Genomic DNA, 25,462 nt, shown 5'->3' on the forward strand with positions numbered 1-25,462 from the left:
ACAGATTAGGTGCAGTTGATAATCAAAAACAAAACTGCAGGTCACTACACCTCATCAACTCTACTCTGCTTTTATCATATTTCTTACAGCTGAACATCGGTTGCACTAATCAGTACAGTAGTTCTGCTCCAGTTCTCCTTCAGTATTCCCATGATGCTGGCCTGTTCTGGTCACTTGTGAAAGACGGCTGTTATCCTGCATCTCCTGGAATCAAAGGATGTGAAGGAAGTTCCCGAGAGCTGAGTGAGCCATCCATGTATTACACAGGAGACTTTGAGGAGTGGACAAGAATTACTATTATCATTCCAAGATCTCTTGCAGCCAGGTACTGTAGGTCTTTAATTCTGTGAAATATATTATGCAGTAGAACCTCAGAGTTATGAACACCTCGGGAATGGAGGTTGTTCGTAACTGAAGTGTTCGTAACTGTGAACAAAATGTTATGGTTGTTCTTTCAACCCAACATTGACTTAATACAGGTTTGAAACTTTACTATGCAGAAGAAAAATGCTGCTTTTAACCATCTTAAGGTAAATGAAATGAGCACAGAAACAGTTTTCTTACCTTGTCAAATCTTTTTTTTAAACTTTTCCTTTTAATAGTTTACATTTAACACAGTACTGTACAGTATTCGCTTTTTTGGTTGTTGTTTTTTTTTGATCTCTGCTGCCTGATTGCATACTTCCGGTTCCAAATGAGGTGTGTGGTTGATTGGTCAGTTGTAACTCTGGTGTTCGTAACTCTGAGGTTCTACTGTACATGTGAATTTGACTTCTGTACTTTGAGCCAATACTAGTAAGATTTAGCATACTACCAAACCAAACCACGTGATCCAGAAAGAATATATTAATTTCTCATACAAAACAGGGCAAAGCTTTTCATTTTAAAGGTGTCAGAACAGCCTATAAAATTAAATTACAAGGCAACAGGCAACGATAATAAAAAACACATTTTAATTTGACATAAATCTCTTCATCATAGTGCTACCTTTCTTAACGCTTATCAATTAGGTCAGAAACACCAGCAAGAGCGTGATAGGTCACATGAATCAAATAAGGTGTCTCAACAGGATTAGTTTTGCAAACAGTTGCTACTGGATGAAGAAAAAAACAGAAGGGTATTTGAGCTGCTATGTCAGGCACCATGTCATCGGATAATGATGAGCATTATAAAGACTCCACTGTGGAGTAGTGCCAAGCAGTCAAATTGTATTCACAGCCAGAAAACCCCAAAACAAAAGAGGTAACTTTATCAGATGGCTTTAAGTCTAAGTTATAGTCCATTACAAATGCAGGTGAAAATCAGCTCTCTTAGATTTTTCAGTAGCTCCCATCAGTCACACTACCCACATATAAACTTGATGAGTGATCTATATAAATGAGAAAACCTCAAAGGTTTAGAAAGATTCTAACAAGCCCAAAAAGTGAGAGGCTTGTCTGAATCCTACTTGACCTTATTTGAATTTTCTCATTTCCATTTCCAGTCTTTTCACATCCTCAAATAAAAACTCTGAAGTCTGGCATACCCCTAGTTTTCCACATAGAAATATCTCTCCTGCTTCTCTCCAAAGCTACCATGCAATTATACACCTGTCTGTCCATATACCACCCACCAAGTGAGATCGCCTGCTCTCTTGTCTAACACTCTCTCAACGCAGCCATGCTATTGCTATCTGCAGTTTTCTGCCCTGTGAGACTGTCAGTCGCTCCTTATGCTTCTCCCACTGCAAAGATTTACCGTACGTGGCATGTTGTGTAGCAGAGGGAGTCTGTGTCTTTACTGTGAGGAGTCGAATTATCAGTGTACCGTAACAAGTTTTTTCAGTAATTAGCCAATAAAAGCAGATGCCAAGTCACACAAATCTGACACTAGCTGTTTTGATTTACTCAAAACAAGCAGTACAGAATCAATAGCAGCAATCTGTTTGGCATTATGTTCAGTAGCATGATCAGGGGAAAAAACAGCACAACTGAAAGAAAAAAGTTACCACCAGTATCATAAATTCAGCAGATTAACATTACAGATGGGACAGTATTATGTGGCTCCTAACGTGTCAACATTGCATTGGTTATGTACCAATTGGGAGTTCCTTCTGGGGTTATTTCTGGAATATGCTGTGTGGTTAGTTGGTGGAATGTGATGGAGAGCTGACAATTAAATTAAAATAAGCCTCTTGTTCCTCAAGAGGTCATGGATAGTAGAAAAAAACAATAGATACATTAGAAAGGGTAAAAAGGAAGGTCATGTTGCTAATGCACTGAAGTAGGAATCAAGAGATCTTGATTCAGTTCCTAGCTCTGCCAAAGACTTCCTGTGTGACCTTGGGTAAATCAGTTAACCTCTGATCCCTGTGGACATTACTCACAGCTTACCTATCCCTTCCAAGCCAGCTTCCAGTCCTATAGGTGAGTCAGGAACTTGGAATGGTTCACATGATGAGCACATTTTGGATGTTAGAACTAGCTGGGGCCAGCATCAGACAGGAGACAAATCAATCTGGAAACCTTCCTGATCCTTTAACTAGCAACTGTAAAACCACTGACAAGGCAAATTCCCAGATGTCATCCTCCTACAAATTGATCATTATTATAAGCATTAAAAGAAGATTTCTTTTTCTATATAGACACCTTTTTCATTGACGAATTTCTTGAGTAATGGGCCAGACCCTGGGCTGGTGTAAATTAGTATAGGTCCACTGAAGTTAATGGAAGTGTGCCAATTTACACTGGTTGAGGATCTGGCTCACTGTTTCTAAAGAATAGTTTTTTGGCCATAATATGATCCAGGACTAAGAGACTTACTGTTCTGTTTCTTGCTTACAGACAGCCCCCCAACCTGAAGCAAATACTCACCAGCAACCACACACCACACAACAGAATCACTAACCCAAGAACCTGTCCTTGCAACAAAGCCCATTGCCAACTGTGTCCACATATCTATTCAGGGGACACCATCATAGGGCCTAATCACATCAGCCACACTATCAGAGGCTTGTTCACCTGCACATCTACCAATGTGATATACGCCATCATGTGCCAGCAATGCCCCTCTACCATGTACATTGGTCAGACTGGACAGTCTCTACGTAAAAGAATAAATGGACACAAATCAGACGTCAAGAATTATAACATTCATAAACCAGTTGGAGAACACTTCAATCTCTTTGGTCACTCAATTACAGACCTAAAAGTTGCAATTCTTCAACAAAAAAACTTCAGAAACAGACTCCAACGAGAGACTGCTGAATTGGAATTAATTTGCAAATTGGATACAATTAACTTAGGCTTGAATAGAGACTGGGAGTGGATGGGTCATTACACAAAGTAAAACTATTTCTCCATGTTTATTCCCGCTCCCCCGCCCCCCTCCCCCCCCACCCCCCCGTTCCTCAGACGTTCTTGTCAACTACTGAAAATGGCCCACCTTGATTATCACTACAAAAGGTTCCCCCGCTCCCCCAATCTCCTGCTGGTAATAGCTCACCTTAAGTGATCACTCTCATTACAGTGTGTATGGTAACACCCATTGTTTCATGTTCTCTATATATATAAATCTCCCCACTGTATTTTCCACTGAATGCATCCGATGAAGTGAGCTGTAGCTCATGAAAGCTTATGCTCAAATAAATTTGTTAGTCTCTAAGGTGCCACAAGTACTCCTTTTCTTTTTGCGAATACAGACTAACATGGCTGCTATTCTGAAAAGTACTGTAAGATACTTTACCTACTTCTTGTAATATCTGAACCTTCATTATTTTAAGCTTTTTGTACATAAATACACTATACCATCAGTTACATTCTGCATCCTTGTCAATACTAGATTCTTTTATTAAGTACTGTAACAAATGGGTTTCAGGAATTTCAAAACTTAACTACCTGCTCAGCAGTGACTACGTGACTAAAGCTATTTGCAGAGCTAAAAGGAGACAAATCACAAAGACAGCATCTATTCAGTTCACTCCTGCTGACTAATAAGCCACATCAGGCACAGTGCACCACATTGGGCGCTGTGCTGCCAGAGAAATAAAGGAGGTCACAATACACAGAAGAAACTGTCTGGAAGGAAAATCCATAAGGAAATTTCACAAAAATATAAGGATGTAAAGAAAATGGTCAGTGTTTTCCAAGCACACATTTGTATCTCATTTATAAAGGCTATTCCAGCAAAGCTTCTTTTAATTTTCAGCATGAAATAGTAGATGAAATATAAAAGGGATATTAAAGCAATCAGCTGTAATGCTGTGCCTTTGCTTATCATTTCTTCACAGTAAGACTAGATTCCGCTGGATCCAGGAGAGCAGTTCTCACAAGAATGTGCCCCCTTTTGGCTTAGATGGGGTTTACATCTCAGAGCCTTGTCCCAATTACTGCAGTGGTCATGGGGACTGTGTCTCTGGAGTCTGTTTCTGTGACTTGGGCTATACAGGTAAGGCTACATTTTTTATATGTGACTGCTGGAAGCATGTTTGTGATGAACTAATGTTTAAAACATATCATCTCGTTATTTTTCTCTGCTATAGAGACAAAACATGATGTCATAAATTTCACAAGTCTGGAGTGTAATCTTTTTTTTTTATTCTGTAAAAGCACATTTGATGAGCTAGTAAATCCAACACAGCCAAAATGGAACATTAGAAGAGCACATACACTAGTGATGTTTTCTGACCATTACGACCTTTGAATGTTGCCATCCATATAAATGGGGAGAGAAAGAGAGAGAGAGAGAGAGAGAGAGAGAGAAAAGAGAACACTGGAGAAAATATTATAAACTAAAAAGTCTGCTTTGAATTTTTTTGGCCAATCTTCAAAAGAATTCCTTCTGTTTTCAGTCCCCTGGCCTTGAGATGGCATGTGACAAGGAATGAACATATGCAATAACAGACCTTCTGTGGAAAATTCTGTTCACTTGTGGTTTCAAGTGTTTTTATAAAGAAAAAAAACCCGAGATTGACACAACCAGTTGCATATAGAACTTTTCTGAACCTCTACAACAGCAAAGCAATAAACTAACATGTTTTACACTTAAACAGAAGCAGTAGGATAACACCTTTTCTGTTTGCAAAAACTGTGTTTGAGCAGCGTAAAATGTTGCAACATTCACCAGATAAGTTGAACATCCTGCTACTCTGAGAAGGGAGGTTAGGGGAGGGAGGCTTATTCTGACTGGAAAAGGTGTTTGTAAAGAGGATTAAATGGAGGTACAATCGTTTCATCAGGAAGCTGTCTCATAAGAGTCTAATATGAGGAAGTAATAATACCGTTTGCCAGTTTACTGCATCTGACCTTTGCTGTTCAGCACTATTTCAACAGAGCATCTCCTGTATGTTTTTTTCTTCTGAAGCCGCACATGGAACCTGTGTGTCTAATGTACCTAATCACAGTGAGATGTTCGACAGGTTTGAGAGGAAGCTGAGCCCTCTCTGGTACAAGATAACTGGAGGTCAGGTTGGAACAGGCTGCGGAACACTCAGTGATGGGAAATCTCTTTACTTCGATGGGCCCGGCAAAAGGGAAGCAAGAACTGTCCCTCTGGACACCACAAGTATCAGGTCAATAGTAAATACTGCTTCTCAGAAAATGTATGTATATTAATATGGTGTCCCCTGGATAGTTCCAGCAATAAAACAAGAGACAGGATGAACCTTTCTTGTTTTTACTGCAACGAGTACATTATTAAGGAGCATCTTAGAGAGGAAAAATGCAGCATGCTCCAGCAGAAATTACTCTTTTTGAAAACTCTTGGCAACATCCTTCCCTTACTTGACAAAAACGCAGAAGGGGAAAAGTTAAGGGAATGGCAGCCTAGAAAATGTGATCCATTCACCGCTCTGGAAGGATGGCTTAGCAGCGGGTTCTAGATGGAACAGGCAGGAGGCATGGCCTTGAAATTGTACAAAACCAGAGAATCCATAAAGAATCTATGCCTCAAAAGTGCAGAAAGCCTCCTTCTTTACATGCTGTCCTGAACCCTCTACATCCTGACAGCATGGCCACGGCGCCCTTGTCTGCCCACCTGCTGCTGTACACTGCCTCCATCTATAAAGGGTGTAGAAATTGGAGTGGGAGTTAATTCTGTAGGGTCAGGAATAAGTAATGCAACAATTTGCCCCATCATTTATGGGTGATTTCTATGGGATCATACTACCTAGAGTGGGCATTCTCTAACACCACTATTATTCAGCCCATTCACTCCCCGAAGGACCCTACATATTGTAATGTGTGTGCTGGGGCTTCAGCGAGATTGCTGGCATCTTGGAGGGGGGCAGCATGCAGCGTGACAACAGCTGCCTTTTGTGTATGTTCCGCTCATGTCTGGCTGGTATTTGTGTGCATTTGCTACTCTGTGAACCATGTGACAGAGGAGAGCACCTAGTTCTGTGTCCTGAAGGGTCATATCAGATTTTTGCAGTTAATAACATACAGCATAATGTCTGAAGTAAACATATCATAGTAAAACTTACATGCAAATTGCGCTTATAATTACTTCTCCTGCCACACAGAAAACCTATTGTAAAGCCCAGAGAATTTCTTCACATTAGTACTAAGCCATTTTTAATTCCAGATGTTCCCATGGGTGGCTTTATGGTTTTACAGAGTTTGAAACTGTTTTAATTTTTTTTTAATGTTTCAAACTTTACAGAGTTGGAGTTGAAGCTCCTTCTTGACCCTTTTAAACTATTATCATTCCTGGTTTGTATGAGAAAGCTGTCGTGCAAGCGTCTCAAAATTGCCCCAGTAATTTTAATTGCCTGTAGTGACACCTACTGGTAAAACTAGTCAGGAGCCCTATTCTCAAAACATGGCCCACTATAGCAGGGACACTGTTTCACCGGCAGTATTTACATCCATTAGGCTGCCAGTATGATACCTGGATGCTATTTTATCACTGATTAGTCACTGCCTCCTGCTCTTAATCTTTTTCCCCTGTGGCTTCCTTCACTATCAGCTCAGCAAATGTAGTCACACATGGGGCCTGCCTGGCAGCTGCAGAAGCTAGATAAAAACTGTGGAATATATTTTTTTCCAAGTGGTGACATCTGGCTCTTTGGTTGATTTGGCTCCCATCTGTGTTGCAGACTCTATTGTTAATGGCTGTTGAATAGTCTCAGAGACTTGTTTTGGGCCAAACTCTTAAAGATTGGTTGGGCGAGCTAGTCCTCCTGCACAACATTTTCATTTTCCTAGTCTGTCTTCATGAGAAATTACTAGTCATAAAAAAATAGAACTGTAATTTTTTTCAAATCTGTCACCAGCTAGTGTTTAACTACCCGAGTACTGTATTATATAGACATATACAGGCCTGGTTGTGGCTTTCAGAACCAAGGCATGGGGCAGAGGGTCTACACTGGTTCACTTTTGGGGATATGGGATTAGATCCAGAATAAGACTCAGATGGACATGACCTTGCTAGTTGCATCCTAGTTCCTGTAGATATACAGTACATAACAAACACAACACACAGTTTGAGACAAATGACCATGAGTACATACTGTGATTTAGAGAAACCAAGAAATAGAGGTCTAGGATTATGGTGATATTCATGTACAATTGTGCAAGTGAAATTTGTGCAGCACGTGCACTGCACTATGCTTGGCTATCGTCCTACTCCTTGATTCTGAGTTCACTGATAGCAGTGCAAATCGGGTGTACCTCCCATGAAGGGAATGGAGTTACACTGGTATGAAACCAGCGTGAGTGGAGGATCAAGCCCTTGGTCTTTCACTTTCATAAGCCACAAATTCACCCACTAAAATAAGTATATTTAAGATAACAAAGTAAAATGTTTAAATAAGTTATGTGAGTGCTTTTCAAAAGGCCTTTCATAAGCTCCCACACAAGCTAAGTAGTCACGGGGGGAGAGGCAAAGTATTGTCAAGGATCAAAACTGGCTAGGAGGCAGAAAGCAAATAATAGGATTAAAAAGTCCATTTTCTTCATGGCAAAAGGTTAGAAGTAGGGAACCTCGTGGTTTTTTACTATGTCCCATTGTTGCTTAATATATTTATTAATGGTCTGGAAAAGGGAGTGGGGGAGGAATGAGTAGTGAGGTAACAACATTTGCAGATGACACAAAGTTATTTAGATTGGTCATGGCCAGAGAGGTCTGTGAAGAACTTCAGAGACCTAAACAAGCTATGCAAATGGGAAACATGACACCAAATGGAATCTAATACTGATAACTGTAAAACAAAGCACATTGGAGGGAAAAAGTTAAACTGCCTTTGACCATACAGGGTTCAAATCAACTGTATAAACTCAAGAAAGGGACCTGGACATCAGTGTAGACAGCTCAGTGAAAACCTCTGCTCAATATGTAATTGCAGTCAGAAATGCTAACAAAATGTTAGGGTGAATAAGAAATGGAATGGAGAATAATATTGAAAATATTATAATGCCATCTTATACCTCAATGGTGTGGCTTCACCTGGAATACTGTGTGCAGAACTGGTCACCTCATCTCAAAAAGAATATTGCAGAATTAGAGGGGGTGCAAAGAAGAGTGATGAGAATGATCAAGGGCATGGAAAAACTCTAATCGGAAGAGAGATTGAAAAGATTGGGATTGTTTACTTTAGAAAGGAGACAATTAAAGTGAGACATAATAAAAGTATTTAAAATAATGTATGGTCTAGGGAAAATAGATTGGGAACTTCTGTTTTCCCTGCCTCATAATATTCAATTAAATGACAAGGTGGGAAATTGAAAATTGATCAAAGGAAATATTTTTTCACAAAACATATAATTAACCTGCGGAACATGTTGCCACAGGAAGTCATTGAGGCCAAATGCTTAAGATTCAAAAAGGGACTGGACATTTATATGGATATCAGGAATATCCAGAGTTATCATAAATAATAACAAAAACTTTAGAAGGGATGTTAACTTCATACGTCAGGGTTTAAGCCAATCTCTAACTATTAGAGATCAAGATCAGAGCTAATGTGTGGAGCAGATTTTCCCACAACTGTCACCAGATTCTTACACATTCATCTGAAGCCTCAGGGACTAGTTACCATCAGGGAAAGGATACTGGAGTAGATGGACCTTGGCTCTGAACTAGTATGGCAATTCCTATGTTCCAATCTGCGCATAAACACTGCACTAGGATTACTAGGATTTTAATTTTATTGCTAAAATTTCAAAAATAATAATAAATGTGTCTTTGTCTTTCTCCCATATCATTCCTACAAGAGCTATAAAATCGCCACAAATGCAGTAGTATTAACCCATCCTTCAAGAAAGCCCAGTATTATGCTGTTAGACAGTAGTTTCTACTAGGATAGAAATCCAGGTGGTTTTATTGCCACACTAGTGAAACCACGTTAAACTGCTTCAGAATGATTTTTTTAATTCTACTAAAGTTTTTTTAATGTTAGTGAATAGATATATTTCGTTGTATGAACAGTGCATTTGTTCAGCATGGTATCAGCTGTCCACACAAACATTGTTTCCTCTGTAGATCCCATACTACTCCTTACTTGGGAAAAACTTCTATGGACCTAATAGGTTGTTGATTTTGGTGGAAACTTTACCTAAATTAAGAAGCGCTGAATAGTGACCTAAATAAAAAATCCTCATGAGTTAGGGAAAATAGAATTGTTTATACTGCATTTGTGCTTTGACGTTTCAACAAAAAAACTAACAGTATTATATTTCTCTTGTAAGAACACTTTTTTATTTTTTTTAACAGACTAATTCAGTTTTATTTACAAATTGGAAGCAAAACAGCTGGTACTCTCTGCAACAAACCAAGAGCCAGGAATGAAGGTAATGTCCCTTTTCATTTGAAACCAGCTTTTAGCCGCGTTTTTGTTCATTGGACCTATTTTACAAAATTAATAAAATCATTACATAGTTAATACAAATCAACTAACTGTCCCCCTTTTATGAAGGGTACAGAAGTCATTTTTAAATAAAAAACAAGCAATCTACTCCTAATTATTGTTCCACATTTTGAACTCCTATTTACCTCCAAGCCACACAAACCTGATGTTAACCTTATTTATAATATGTTATTCGCCTCGTGAATGCAGAATTATGAAACTGAATCTGAAGAAAATATTATTTAGGCCAAAGAAATTAATCTTTCCCATCTGCTTATTTTTCTCATGTCCCTAGGTTGTTTTTTCGGGGGGGAGGAGGGGTCCGAAATTTGAGCTTTGTAAGAATGAGGGAGTTACTCAGGGGGCAGATCCTCAGCTGATGTAAACTGATGTAGTTCCATGGGAGACACTAGATGTGTGACAATTTATGCCAGCTAAATCTGGCCCTATATAGTATAATTTTTATTGTGTCAGGGCAGCTGGGAACATTATGTAATTATTTTATTGGCATTACATGCAAATGAACTCAGCTTCCCATGGAAATGTAAGATACAGTGGTAATCAGAGGTGTTTTTTAAAGCTAGCTTATCCTGCATTATTATGGCCCTGTTCTGCCAATTGAACTGGGTATGAAGCAGGGGGAGTAATGACTGCTGTGTTATGGGCATGCTGTTTAAAAAATAACATTGAAAGTGAATCAAAATTAATTGTTTGTGTATTTCTGAATGCTTTCTAATTTTCCTCCCAGAGTGTAACAACAGGACCACTACAGATTTGTCAGTTACAGCAGTTTGAAAATATGTCTAGGCTTATGCATATGACTACGTACTGATTCCAAGTATAATTGTGTATGGGCTCAAGTAATATGTACTGTAGGAAATTACCTCTGCGTGGTTCTATGCTCAGTACAAGGGCTAACCTCAATTCAAATCAGCACCACGGGGACACTGCCTGACATGACTGGTACAGAAACAAATAACATTGTTTCTGCAGCATTTGAAAAACTTAATGTACAAAAGATCTTACTCCCCATGTGATTTGCATCCCACAGACAGTTCTCAGGCTTAGTATAATACTGGCAGTTTAAATGTAAATCTCTCTAAATCCTTGAACAAAGTTCTTAAACCAATAAAAATAAAGATTCTGGCATAGTCAAGGTGACGTCTTAATTTTCATAGTTGGTTTTAAAATCAGAAATATACAATTTTCGTTTAGGCAGAAAACCAATAATGAAAGAGATGAAAAAGGATGGTCCGGTGGTCAGGGCACTGGGTTAGGCTGTGGGAGACCCACGTTCAAGTCTCAGTTCCATGGACTTCCACTGTGACCTTGGGCAAGTCACTTAACTTCTCTGTGCCTCAATCCCCTATCATTAAAATGGGCTAATAATGCTACCTCACAGGGATGTTGTAAAGATAAATTCAGGCTAAGATTTAGTTACAGGTATTTTTGGTAAAAGTCATGGACAGGTCACGGGCAATAAACAAAAATTCATGGCCTGTGACCTGTCCATGACTTTTACCAAAAATACCCCAAACTAAATCTCTACTTCTGGGGTCCCGCTGCTCCAGGGGGCCCCTGCTCTGGGGGTTGACTGCCTCCGGCCGCTGCTCCCTGGGAACCTCTCTCCAGACAGCCTCTGGGCGCCCCTGGAGCCGCTGCTGTAGCCACCCCAGGACTGGTGCTGCTCGGGCAGTCCCCAGGGCGCCCCCAGGACTTGCTGATTGGGCGCTCCCTGGACCCAGCCACACCGGCCACTGCTCAGGCAATCCCCAGAGCCAACTACACAGGGCTGCCTGAGCAGCGGCCAGTGAGGTTGGCCCTGGGGCAGCCCCCAAGGCTGCTGCTCAGGCGCTCCCCAGGGCTGCCCAAGGAGCAGCCAGTGTGGACTGCCTGAGCAGTTGGCCCCAGGGCCGGTCCAGCAATGGCTGGTGTGGCTGGCTCTGGGGCGGCCCCTGAGACCCTTGCTCAGGTGTTCCCCGGTGCTGCCCCCAGGACCGCTGCTCAAGCAGTCCGTTGGACCAGCTGCCTGGGGCCTCCCAAGCAGTGGCTGGTGCAGCTGGCACCGGGACCGCCTGAGCAGCTGGCCCAGGGTTGCTCCAGCAGTGGCCAATGTGGCTAGCCATGGGACACCCAAGCAGCTGGCCCTGGAGTCAGCTGCACCATCCACTGTGGAAGTTACGGAGGTCACGGAAAGTCATGGAATCCGTGACTTCTGCTACCTCAGTGAGAGAATCGCAGCCTTAAGATAAATGCATTAGAGATTGTGAATCACTCTGCGATCTAATGATAAGAAAGTTACATTATTATCATATAAATATTCTAAAAAAACTGTGACCCCAGTTGAAAGTCAAGCTAAAAGTGTTTGTTAACATTGGGGCTTGAGTCGGATCTCATTTACACTGTAAAATGTATTCAGCTAAGCAGTTAAAGAGGGTGAGAAAATTAAAATAAAATAGGAATATGGAGGGAGGGTCTGAGTCTCCCTTTATGTACACTGGTCTAAATCAAGAGTAAATCCATTGGATTAAATGGAAATTCCCCAGTTTAAATTGAGGGTAAGTGAAAGAAGAAGCAAGACAAGGAAGTTCATTACCTTCTACACAGGAGAGCCTCTTTCTCCTCTCACTACAGTTTGATGCCATTGACGTCAGTAGATTTCCTGATTTATACCAGTATAAATGAGATCAGAATCAGGGCCAGAGTCTCTTTTCATATATTACACTCACAGGGTTTGATTCGCCTCGCACTTACAACGGTGTAAGTCAAAAGTAAATCCATTGACCTTGATGGAGTTGCAGTCGTGCAAAACTGCTTTGAGAGGAGAATCAAACCCAGAGTATCTTAGTGGTGTTTCTTTCATTCTCCTACATGATGGGCAGTGCTAATGAATGACTTCTGTCCCCCACGGCTCTACTGTGTTCTAATATCTACCATGCTAAATCTAAGATAATGGAGATAACTTAACTTTTAAGGATGTAGTATATATAGTAAGGGTGAAATCACAGTCAGGAGCCATCTTCAGAAAGGACTGGGTTCACAGCCTGCAAAAACACAGCCTCTTAGTGAGCCGAACAAGCCACAAGGATTCATTATATGAAATAGATATTAAATGTATTAAAAGATGGTGAGTCAAATTCTTCCCACAGTTGCAGTGGTGCAATCTCTCTAGCTTCAATGGGGCTGCACCTGTATAACCAAAGGGAGAATCTGGCCCTGTCAGCTTACTGCTAATGCAAGCAACATATGACAACCAGTAATCCTGACAACGGTAATAACATCCTGCCAACAAAGGGCTCTCTGCACAAAAAAGTGTGTGCTACATGAAAAAAACAAACCATTTGCCCATATCATGTAGCGTACATTAAACTGATATTAGGATTTGGCTGAATAAGGACTGAAGGATTGGCCTTATTTTTTCTGTGTCGTTTAAATACATGATTTTGTTCATTTTTAATACAGGGCTTGTAGTTCAATACACAAATAACAACGGAATAACCTGGCATTTGCTGCGAGAGCTGGATTACATGTCTTACTTAGAACCACAGATTGTTTCAATAGATCTACCCCGTGAAGCTAAAACGTCTGCAACTGCTTTCCGATGGTGGCAACCCCAACATGGTAAGCAATGCTTTACTAAAAATTTAATAAGCAGCTTTCCAATAAAACAAACATCCAGCCTTCCAGTGCTTGGAAATAAGGTTAAGGGCTATGGACATTTTATTTTAGGAAAAACAAAACTAAAAATGTATTATGCCTACACAGCTATCACAGGACAGTTTTTGCTCTTGGCCTATTCATAGCTTACTGCTAAACAAGGCTTTTCTCAGTCATAATATTATTGTTGTTTTTGTTATTATTGTTATTGTCTATATAGCACCGTAAATGTGCATGGTGCTTTACAGAGAAAATAACTACCCAGTTCCTGCACCAAACTGTTCACACTCTAAGTTTAAACCAAACTTTATGATTGATAACAGACATGAGGGAATGAGAAAAGGAAGGCAGCCCAAGTACGCTTATATGGTTACTTAGATGTGCTCTTTATCATCTTGATGTATGTTTTGCCTACAATTTATAAGCTGAAGCTAGTTGTCATTTTTCCCTCCCTCTCCTCCTGCTTCTCAGTCGATAGCATTAAAGGGGGGGTACAGTAGGAGGACATCCAGTATGCGAGTGCAGAGGGAAATGGATTGATGGGATTGTTGGGCTGACTCAGGCAAGAAGACGGGAACAGAGATGAGGTAGGGAGAAGGTGAGGAAAAATGCCATGAAGATCGTCTGCACCAGTGGTTTTCAACCTTTTCCTTACACAACTCCCTTTTCCAGACCAGGACCCCCATCTTATCTAGTCAGGACCCCCTTCCCATTTAGCAATAGAAAGGGCAGGTTGAGAAACCCAATCTGCATAACAGAGGCTCAGGGAGTACTTCATTTAAAAATAGGAAAATATCATGATGGCACTAGTATTCCAGCTTGAAAAATAAAGGTGGGGAAATGTCTGTGTTCCTCAGAAATAGAGCCACCAACAGGTGGTGGATTATGCCTTGAGTAACTAGTCAGGTATGGTTAGCAAGAAGATTTTAATTGATTGAACTCTATTGTCACAAGAAGGTGGTATTGGAATTGTGAAACAATTTAACTAGTCTGCATGCATAGTACAGACATGATTAAATATCTTACTGGGGCTCCACTAAACTTCCTGTCTTTCCGTTTGTAGGGAAACTTTCAGCACAGTGGGCCTTGGATGATGTCCTTATAGGAATGAATGACAGCTCTCAGACTGGTTTTCAAGATAAATTTGATGGATCTGTGGATTTACAAGCAAGTTGGTACCGGATCCAAGGGGGTCAAGTAGATATTGATTGTCTCTCTATGGATACAGCTCTGATGTTCAGTGAAGATACTGGTATGTGTCACCAAAGGAAGGTCTGAATGGGCCTATTTTTTAGGCTACAGGTAGCTTAGGTCTTTATAGGATCCATTTAAAAAATGGGGGATATCTGTATAATAGTTTATTGGTTAAAGGAGAAATGCTTTCAGGCTATACAGTTGAAAATGCTGAGCCCAAGGAAAAAGCAAACATTACATAATACTAAAACATTACATAATAGGAAAATATTTGTGTTCTCTTTTCTTAGGAAAACCTCGTTATGCTGAGACTTGGGATTTCCATGTGTCAGCCTCCACTTTCCTGCAGTTTGAGCTGAGCATGGGTTGCAGTAAGCCATTCAGCGATTCCCATGGCATTCACTTGCAGTATTCCTTAAACAATGGGAGAGACTGGCACCTGGTGACTGAAGAGTGTGTTCCTCCAAGCATAGGTTGTCAGCATTACACTGAGAGTTCAATTTACAGATCAGAAAGATTCCAGAACTGGAAGCGAATTACTGTCTACCTTCCACTTGCAACCATGTGAGAATTGTTGTGTTGGCTATATATCAAAATATAAGCTTTTCTGAACTAATCTGAACAAATATGCCTCAGCTTGGGAATTTTCTGAATACTTCTTAATAATTAAATATGAAATGTGCCAGAAAATAAATACATCATCCCTATAAACTGCACTTAAAAATATTTCAACAGTTGTAATATGGGCTACAAGAGTCTGTGAGAGAATCAAATTTAGCTGAGTGAATTCTTGAGCCTTGCCTATGACCTAACCATAACAAGGGCTGTAAATCTACTATGGGGTTTCAAAGATGCACCAAATGAAGTGTCAGAAATTAATGCACTCATACATTTCAGAAGAAAAACACCTTAAAATAAAGGCATTTTGCCATGTGCACAGATAGGTGCAAAGTATCAGAGGGGTAGCCATGTTAGTCTGTATCCACAAAAACAATGAGGAGTCCAGTGCCATCTTAAAGACTAACAGATTTATTAGGGCATAAGCTTTCGTGGGTAAAAAACCCACTTCTTCAGATGCATGGAGTGAAAATTATAAAAACAGGCATAAATATATATTGGCACATGAAGAGAAGGGAGTTACCTTACAAGTGGAGAACCAATGCTGAACTACAATTCATTTGCAAACTTAACACCATCAATTTGGGCTTGAATAGGGACTGGGAGTGGATGGCTCACTACAAAAGCAATTTTCCCTCTCTTGGTATTGACACCTCCTCATGAATTATTGGGAGTGTACCACATACACCCTGACTAAATTGGCCTTCAACAGATAAACTGCTAGCTGCATTGAAAAGTTATTTGTGTGTGCAACAAGCTATTGAATACTAATGTATTTAATGCTTCTTGATCAACCTCATTGTGTTAAACAGTGCACACATCTGAACCATAAATCTAAGCAATGAATTCAGCATCATACATGTCCCATTGCAAAGTCCTATGTGTACAGTATTGAAAAGCGAAGACTCAGAGAGTTAGATATTGAAGAGAAATAGACACAATAATCCTAAAATCCTCAATCAGTTTTCACTTAGGCTATAGTCCTGTTAGAGTCAGTTAGAATTTTGCCTGAGAAGGACTTCAGGATAGGGTTCAGTTTCAGCTGGAATACATTTAAGATATTTCTACTTTCTTTCCCAAATGCAGACTAGAATGTTGTTTTTCAAACTGAGTTATGTTTGTTCTGTTTTGCTAGCACTCCCAGAACACGTTTCAGATGGATTCAATATGATTACGCTCCTGGAGCAGATTCTTGGGCTATTGATAATGTAGTCTTGGCTACAGGATGTCCCTGGATGTGCTCCGGCCATGGAATCTGTGACTCAGGTCACTGTGTGTAAGTAGACAAACCTGACATTATGTGCTGTTTTCATAGTAAAGTTGTATTTTTATTACCCGAGATAGATAATCCCTTTTTCCACCATTATGTTGTCAGGTGTGACAGAGGCTTTGGAGGTCCGTACTGTGTCCCTGTTGCTCCTCTGCCTTCTGTTCTGAAAGATGACTTCAACGGTAACTTGCATCCTGATCTTTGGCCTGAAGTCTACGGTGCCGAGAGGGGAAACCTGAACAGTGACACAATCAAATCTGGAACCGCTCTCATTTTTAAAGAGGTTAGATATTATTTAAATTCAAATATTTAATAAAATATCAATACGCTTAATAATAGCAAGTATATTTCCTTTCTTTGTTTCCTGCAAATGATTATTTTAATAATTTTAGACAAGAGGTTATTTTTCACCTTTGATACTATTTCTGGCCTGAGGTATAGTCACTATGTTCAGCACATTTCCTTTTTTGAACATTTAACATATTATTTTTCCAATTATTGCTTTAGCTTCTGCTGTCATTTCTAACAAAGCTGAAAGATCAGAATAAAACTCCACGATTGAGATTTTTCCAAGCCAGTTATGGGGTTTGGGCACACAGCTCCCATAATTGGCTTGGAAAAATTAATGGGACTTGTGTCTAAATCCCCTACTAGTTTTGTAAATCCCATTGCTAATTTTATAAATCTCAGCCTACATGTTTATTTTTGCAAATTTTGTATGATGTAGATTATTTAGCATTATTTCATATTTAATTATGTGTTTAATGTATATTCTTAAATTTCATTTTTATGAAGATAGATAGATAGATTAGATAGAGTAAAAAATCAAATATGTAAGACAAAATAGAGCTTACTTTCCAAACCTTGCACTTCCTTTATAACCTTAAGATATGTCTTTGTTCACACAAGCACTCTAGTTTTGAGCTGACATGCAAGCCATTTTCAGTTAGAGTGCAAATCCACAGCTATGTTGTCACACCATTAGTTCAGTGCTTCTCAAAAATAAAGTGTAAATATTAATTTAGGTGTAATCAATGAAATCTTTAAAAATATTATTTGCACTACTTCTATTCCATTCCGCAAAAAGAAAAGGAGTACTTGTGGCACCTTAGAGACTAACAAATTTATTTGAGCATCAGCTTTCGTGAGCTACACGAAAGCTTATGCTCAAATAAATTTGTTAGTCTCTAAGGTGCCACAAATACTCCTTTTCTTTTTGCGGCTACAGACTAAAATGGCTGCTACTCTGAAACCTATTCCATTCCAGTTAAGCAACTTCAGATAATCAAAATCACACTCAGAATATTAACTGTCCTAAACCTGGATTGATCCTTCCTGAAGAAATACCTGAGGAAGGAAGCCCTAGAAGAGAGGAAAACTCTGTGAGGAACCCCATGCAGAGGCTCGGTTTGCCAAATCCCTGCCGAATTAGCAGTGGTTCTGCCCCCAAATCCACACAAAGTCAGGGCCATCCACTTAGGGCTTGTCCACATGAACAATTAGTTCACAGCAAGCTGGGGTGTGAATCTACCTCAAAATAACCTGCCGCGGACTAACTGTCCAGGTGGATCCTCCTGACATACATTAACAGTACATTAATGTGCTTTGATCTAGTCCCGTTTTAAAAGGATTATGTAACAATATTTACCTCCTTTGTAAAGCACTTTGGGATCTAAATAAAAGCTTAATGGTGGTGACAATGTTGTTGTTAATATGCCAGTATTCCCACAAAGTCCAGCAAATAGTCAGAGCTGAGTATTATAGAAGTTGAACAGAAAGACCTAAAAAAGAATATGGATTCAAATGGATTCAAATTAGAACAGATGCAGAGAAAGGCTACCAGGATGATCAGGGGAATGGAGAGCCTATATTATGAGTGGAGGTAAAAGAGCTTGGATTGTTTAAGCTTTCAAATCATTGCTGAGCATGGATATGACTCCTCTCTATAAATACATCACGGAGGTATTAGGGTCTTTAGGTGGAGAAGAGCTATTTAAACTAAAGTACAATTTTGGCAGAAGAACAAATGGTTGTAAAATGGCCATGAATAAATTTAGGCTGAAAATTAGAAGAACCACCAGAGGAATGAGGTTCTGGAACAGCGTTCCAGTAGGAGTAGTGGGGGCAAGTAACCTAAAATAGAGCTTAATAAATTTATGAATCGGATTATATGATGGGTTTGCCTGCAATAGGAGACTGGATTCGATGACCAAAGAGGTTCTTTCCAGACCTGTGTCCTATGGCTTCAAGGATGTAACAATCTGATTGTATTGTACGCCCTATCCCCAGTACAAGCATCCTTTAGCAAAACTGGACAATGTGATTAAAAATTCAATTGCTTGCTTTTTGATTTCTGCAGCCATCTGTCACCCACAGTTCTGGACATCTGAGCTGCTCTCCTCTCTCTGCAGCTCACAGAGGAAGAGTTTTGGTGCTCCATGGGCTGGCCACACTCCCTCTGTTGCTGCTTGGTGACAGACTCTGTGCCTCTGCAGCAGCAGGCAGTGGTGGTCCTTTTGCTCCCGGTCTTCCTCCTCCTATTTTAACTTTACTGCATAGTTTTTTGGGCAGTGGGGAGCAGCACTCTCCCTCCTTGACATTCCCTCTCCTCTCTGGGTCTGTTAACCTTTTGGGGGTTTAACCCTCCCTGAGCCTCCCCTGCAGCATCTCCCTGCTAGCTCCTCTCCCCTTGCAGATATGGCAGAGCAGCCAAGAAAGCACCAGGTCAAATCCAAGTGGTGCTCTACATGAGGCAGCCTTGCCAGACTCAGCAGATGGTGAGTTGTGCTCAGGCTTCACCCAGCCTTTTGTCCCTAACTCTGTTAGATCCTGAGTTGGACAGGCAAATGGGGTCCCCTACCCACAGAGGCAGCTGCGACTCCAAATCGGAAAAATGGACTGGGAACCCCAGTGCAGAGCAGGGAGAGGCTCCAAAAGCAAGGAGGACCCTTGACTCACGGGATAAGTCCCAGGGGACCCCTGCAGAACAAAGAGGGGAGGCTTGCAGGGCCACAAATCCCCGCCCATCCTCCCCTACCCCCCGGAAAGTCTTAAAATGGGTCCTGAGTGCCCTGGGGAAAGAAGCAGGGTTTGAAATCAGCTTTCCAGAAAGGAGGGCTCTGACAATGAGTTCCCCCTCCCCGTCCCAGGGGAAATGAGGCAGACCTCTCAAGAGGGCTCTAGGTCGTAAGGAAGGCAAGCCACAAAAGGCATCACCAAAGCCACAGCAGAGCTCCTACACTCCCAAAGCACACTAAAAAGGTAAAAAAAAACTAAAAAAGCTAAAAAAGGGAAAGAAAATGAACAAAAACCCCCAGAAGATAAGACTCCTCTGACTCCTCTTTCTCCTCCTCCTTTCCCTCCCCCACTGAGGAAGGTGAGCTGTTTGGCTGTGAAACCTGAGCCTACTCTTGAGAGTAAACTGCAGAGTAAATTTCTCCTCTCAGAATCCTCCCCTGAGGATGCAATAGCCCTTCACTTCTCCTTCAAGGGAGTGATGAGGGATTAATGGAACAAGCCTGATAAGGGCAAGCGTGTTAACAAGAGCAATCTCGGGCTCTATAACATTCAAAAACCAAAGGACTCTATTGCTGAAATACCAAAGGTGACATGCTGTAGCTTCCCTCCCCAGGAATATGTTTATTCCTTAAGAGGGGGAGATCGATCCTAAGGAACCCACAGATAGAAGGACAAAGGCCACTCTCAAAAAAGGGCTTTGAAGCCTCTTCTGTCACCCTTTGAACATCCCTGGCAGCTACCTGCTTTGAAAGAGCATCTCCTTCCTGGCTGGAAGATCTCAAAGCCTTAAAGACAGAGATCACCCTGGCTTTGGCTCCACTTTAAAGAAATTCTCCCTAGCAACAATATTTGTAGCTGACATCTCAGTGGATGCAATGAGGTCCTCAGCCCAAGCTATGGCTTCCAGCTCAGTAGCCAGGCACCCACTATGGCTCCAGTCTTGGAAGGTGGACACTGTATTTTCCACTGAATGCATCCGATGAAGTGAGCTGTAGCTCACGAAAGCTTATGCTCAAATAAATTTGTTAGTCTCTAAGGTGCCACAAGTACTCCTTTTCTTTTCACTGTAAGCAGGTTCTATGCTCAGCCAAGCTTACAAGATCCCTCCTTTTTGGAGAAAAGTTGGTTACGGTGATGGCTGACAGTGCAGCAGATCCAAACTGTCTCTCCTTTCTCCACTAAGTGCCCTCAGGAGGTGATACAAACCAGCCTTTACAGTCAGAGGTGGTTCTTTCACTCCTCATCCTCACAGACGTAGCAGCAAAGGGACAATGGGTTCCCCAGTGGAAAACAGTGGATTTGAAATCTGGGGCGGGTGGCAGAAGTCCAAATGGAGCTCAACCCCCCTCCCAAAATCCACTTTATGACAAAGATCACATAGGCCTCCATCCAGAGTTGAAGTTAGGGAGCAGGATTTTCCATTCCCTAGAGGAATGGGTTGCATCAACTACAGACAATACATCAGGGAAATAGTCAGCCAGGGATACTCCCTCGACCTGTGGGCTCCACCCCTTCCATTCTTCCTCCAGTCACCCAGCTCCCATGACCCCAGAAAACACAATCTGATCCAGAACAAAATATCTTATCTTCTGGATATGGGCGTGAAAGAGAGAAGAAAGAAGAAGAAAGGTTATCTGGGATCTGCTCCATCATCTTCATTGTACAGAAATACGTGTATCAGAGCCATTCTTAACCTCAAAAGGATCAAAAAGTGGATGAAGAAAATGAAGGTTTGGATGTAGACCGTGGCCTCTACAAGTTCATTCCTGTTCCGGGGGAGTTCTTGATTTCAGTAGTTCTAGTGGACACATTTCCATATCCTCCTCAGACAGTGCCACTGCAAACGTCTGAGGTTCGCCTACAGCACGAAACATTAGCAGTACCAAACATTCCCATTTAGCCTGTCCTCGGCCCCCAGAGTTGTTACAAAGATGGTGGTGGTGATAATAGCCAGGCTCAGAACTGACCAGTAACTCTGTCGGGAGGACATCATGATCAGAGCTCCATCACAGTCAGCAGAGCACAGGGCCACATCTTGGACTTTGAATCTCCTTCCGGAGCATGGCTTCATCATCAGTGCCAAGAAAAACTCCCTGGTTCCATCCAGGAATTTATTTCCTTGCTCCAGAGCCACAGGAGGCCCACCCTAGTACTTTGCCTCCAACTCCTAGGACTTCTGTGTCCTGGATAGGAATCACTTCATGGGCACAGTCACACATCAGATGTCTTCAAGCCTTCATTCTGAAGGTGTGAGACCATGCCCTGTAAAATATCAGAGATCAAGGATAGGTTCTGATGGTGTTCAACTCCTTATATTGGTGGTCAGCCCAAGACAATGTCTGCAAAGGCATGCCCATCACCCTTCCAGATCTTTTAGTCCTCACAATCAACTCTCACTTGGAGACCCAAACATGCATGCATCCGATGAAGTGAGCTGTAGCTCACAAAAACTTATGCTCAAATAAATTGGTTAGTCTCTAAGGTGCCACTGGTACTCCTTTTCTTTCCCTGAGAGCGAGTCACATCAAAGGGGACCTGAACTAACAGGCAGACTGGCTCAGCAGGCACAGGGTCAAAAACTCTGAGTGGTGCCTGAATCAGGACGTTTTCGATCTCATCGTTCAGACTGTCAGCCTCTCTCCAACCAGCCTGTTCTCTGATTGTACAAACACAAGGAGGCCAAAATACTTCACGATGGAGGCAGACCTCAGGTCCATGGGGACAGATGCTTTATTGCACAGGTGGCTGCAGGGCCTACTCTATGTATTTCCACCCTTTCAGCTGCTGGGGAAGGTGGTCCAGAAAATAAAAAGAGAACAGGCAAAGGTAAATATTGATAACTCCTCACTGACTGAGGAGACCTTGGGTCTCAGACCTAATGGAGCCCCAACTCCAGCTTCCATGGAAACCAGACATCCTCTTGCAAGGTCCTCTTCTTCATCCAGACCCCAAATGACTTCAACAGCCTTCCTATTGAAAGGGAAGCTCTAGAAAGTCTTGATCTATCTCCAAGAGTTATTAAGACATTGCTTTCCTCTAGGAGAGCACTAAAAGCATACTCCTTTCTCTGGCCCAGATTCAACAACTGGTGCCAAGAGCACAGTGCAAATCCCAGAAATCCAGGAATTCCAACCATTCTGGACTTCCTCCAAGGAAGCGTAGACCAAGGCCTTCAGCCCAGTACCATTGTTTGTCAGGTATCTGTTTTATTAGTGTGCTATTCACAGGGTCCTCCAGCTCCCTGGCAGACAATCCACAGCTAGCCAGATGCCTTCAAGCAGTTTGATTAGCCAGACCAGTTGTCAGGCCGCTCTTCCGAAAATGGGACCTTCCTGTAGTTTTGTGGTCCATGCCTTCAAGCCTCTAACTTCAGTATTGGCCTTTTATTTATCCATTAAGACTTGTTTCTTGGTAGCTGTCAGTTCCTCCAGGAAAGTATCAGAACTCGCAGCCTTATCTATACAGGAAAATTATTGTGTGTTACACGAAAACAAGATGGTGTTCAGGACCTTTCTTCCTAATGTAGATTCCTCCTTGCACACTTGCCAAGAGGTTGTGCTTCCTTTGTTCTTTCCAAAACCACAAAAGCCAACTAAAAAGGTGTGGCACCTTTGATGTCAAGAGAACATTGAAAATCTATCTCAAGCATACAGAATCCACAAGAAGATTGGGCTCTCTATTTGTGTCCTTCCACCCCAAATGCCAGAGACTCAGAACATCCAAGTGCTCCATCACAAAGTGGATTAGACTGCGTAATGATAAATGATATGGACTTTTGAGAGAGCTCGCAAAAAGTAAGGTACTTCTTTCCTATGAAACTTGTTTCATAACCCACCCTGCATCTGTTCACTGCTCACTATTTCCCAGACATCGAGAATTGTGGGAGATGCTGAGTTGCAGAATGGAAAATTTCTTGGTGTTAATTTCCTTTCTGCTAGCAACATCTCCCATAATTTGACCCACCCTGAATGGCTTAAGAGTCAAGGGTCAGATATTAAATGGACTCATTACCATATGACCATTTTCCATGATCTAATATACATAATCATTTAGTTATCTCTGGAATATGTGGTGTTAATGATGTTAGGCAAGTTTTACAGCATGGGAATAACTCATCTGGTAGCAAGCAAGAGCGGGGCAGTGCACCTGCAGCACCAAAAGGCTGATCTGCTTCTGTGAGCTACAGAGAGAGGCGAGCAGCCCAGACATCCAGAATTGTGCGAGCAGAAAGGAAATTATCAGTAAGAAATTGTCCGTTCTCTCTATTTCTGTTTTTTTCCAGCATTCTTCCTTCCATGCATCTCTTACCCTATTTATCACAACAAAATATTGCATAGTGATTTCATGAGTTTTTTTTTAAATATTAGGATCATCACTGATCCATGGTATGCTATTCTTCTCACATTGTGCTGTTTAAAGTGAGATCATATTAAAATATGCTACTATGAAATGGAAAGTTCAAGATCAATGTAAACTCTATTTAGAATACTCATAAAACAGCTATAATAATGCAGATTGCATAACGCAGCTTACTGTCAAGAGTCAGGTATTTCTGTAAAAGTATATATGAACTCTGAAAAAATTGTTTTATCAGTTCTGTTTCTTGATTTTTAAATAAGCCTTTATGGTACTTATTTAGAACTGTGTAGCAAGACTGAAATATAGACACACTAATGTAACATATGGGAAACAGTAATTTTCCGTGTATGTTCTGTATTTACAGGAAGGGCTGAGAATGCTTGTTTCAAGAGATCTAGATTGTACAAATACTATATACATCCAGTTTTCATTTAAATTTATAGCAAAAGGTAGGTTCACTCTTTATTTGTGGGTTTTTTCAGTAGCTTTACTCATATATTATAACATTACAGAGAAGTATGTGGGTTTAAATTTACAAAATTAATTTAAGTGGCCATTAGTTAATGCTAAATAACAATGAAACTTCTATGGAATTTTTTATCGTGCTCATTTTAATACAAAATAGGTTCACCATACTAATTCTGACTCAGAAGAAACATCAAACTAATTTTAGGTGTGCTGTTATTTTTTCTCTTGTTAAAGCTATCACCCCTTCTGTTCCTGCTTCCTTTATCCAGGGTTTTATAACTCGGCCTTAAAATGAAATCCAAGCTCTCGCTCATTATGTCATACGCAGTCTCAACCTAGATACTTGTGCTGCCCAGAAACATTCCATTTTTGAGTACTCTCTACATGCATAAAAGAAAAATGATAATTTAAAGATTTTTAGATTTCATAGGTCAAGATTATTTGAAATGGTTTTTAGCAATTGATTAATTAATAAAATGTCTCTATACTGGATGATTTACGGGATTAGTAACAAACTGTGGAGATTTCATGTGCTCATTGCTTATTTAATCTAACCCAGCTTGACAGAGATCAAAAGTTGCCAACATCTGACTTCCAAGTAGACATAATATAAATGAACATAGGAATTATGATTAATACAATATGAAGAATAATCAGTGTTCACCAGAAATAACAAGCGCCAAACAGTTTATCCAATATAGGTCTGATCAAGCTGGTGATGCAGACTGATCCTCATTTCCAAATTACCTGACTTTTTTTTTTTTTGCTTGTGTCATAACTTTGTTATGAAAAGGAGGTGTGTGTGCAGACCACAGAAGCTGCATGGGACCCCAGTAACTCAGTGGAGCTCCACACAGGCACCGGGGTCCACTTGTACAGAGCTTGAATTCCTGCAATTCTTGTGCATGCAAAATTCCTATTAACTTAATGGGGAGTTACATGCAGCTAAGGGCTGCACAATTGCACCCAAGTTACTAGTTTCTTTGCCAAAGAACAAGACCAAAATAGTTCGGAACCACATTGGGTATTTTTTAAACAAAAGTCTGAAGTCAATT

At 40.9% G+C, this 25,462-nt stretch overlaps 1 protein-coding gene across 2 annotated transcripts in view; it reads left to right on the forward strand.

The window, feature by feature from the left end:
- Positions 1-25,462, forward strand: part of RELN (reelin) — a 452,196-nt gene that overhangs the window by 356,817 nt on the left and 69,917 nt on the right. For both annotated transcript variants that reach the window (XM_074942520.1, XM_074942521.1), the window contains exons 28-37: positions 90-325; positions 4,268-4,425; positions 5,341-5,548; positions 9,691-9,767; positions 13,286-13,444; positions 14,544-14,732; positions 14,965-15,238; positions 16,428-16,568; positions 16,668-16,845; positions 24,304-24,388. In XM_074942520.1, coding sequence (XP_074798621.1) covers positions 90-325; positions 4,268-4,425; positions 5,341-5,548; positions 9,691-9,767; positions 13,286-13,444; positions 14,544-14,732; positions 14,965-15,238; positions 16,428-16,568; positions 16,668-16,845; positions 24,304-24,388 — 1,705 coding nt within the window. The remainder of the gene's footprint in view (positions 1-89; positions 326-4,267; positions 4,426-5,340; positions 5,549-9,690; positions 9,768-13,285; positions 13,445-14,543; positions 14,733-14,964; positions 15,239-16,427; positions 16,569-16,667; positions 16,846-24,303; positions 24,389-25,462) is intronic.

The sequence above is a fragment of the Natator depressus genome, chromosome 1 (assembly GCF_965152275.1).
Source record: "Natator depressus isolate rNatDep1 chromosome 1, rNatDep2.hap1, whole genome shotgun sequence".
NCBI classification, from domain to species: Eukaryota; Metazoa; Chordata; order Testudines; family Cheloniidae; genus Natator; species Natator depressus.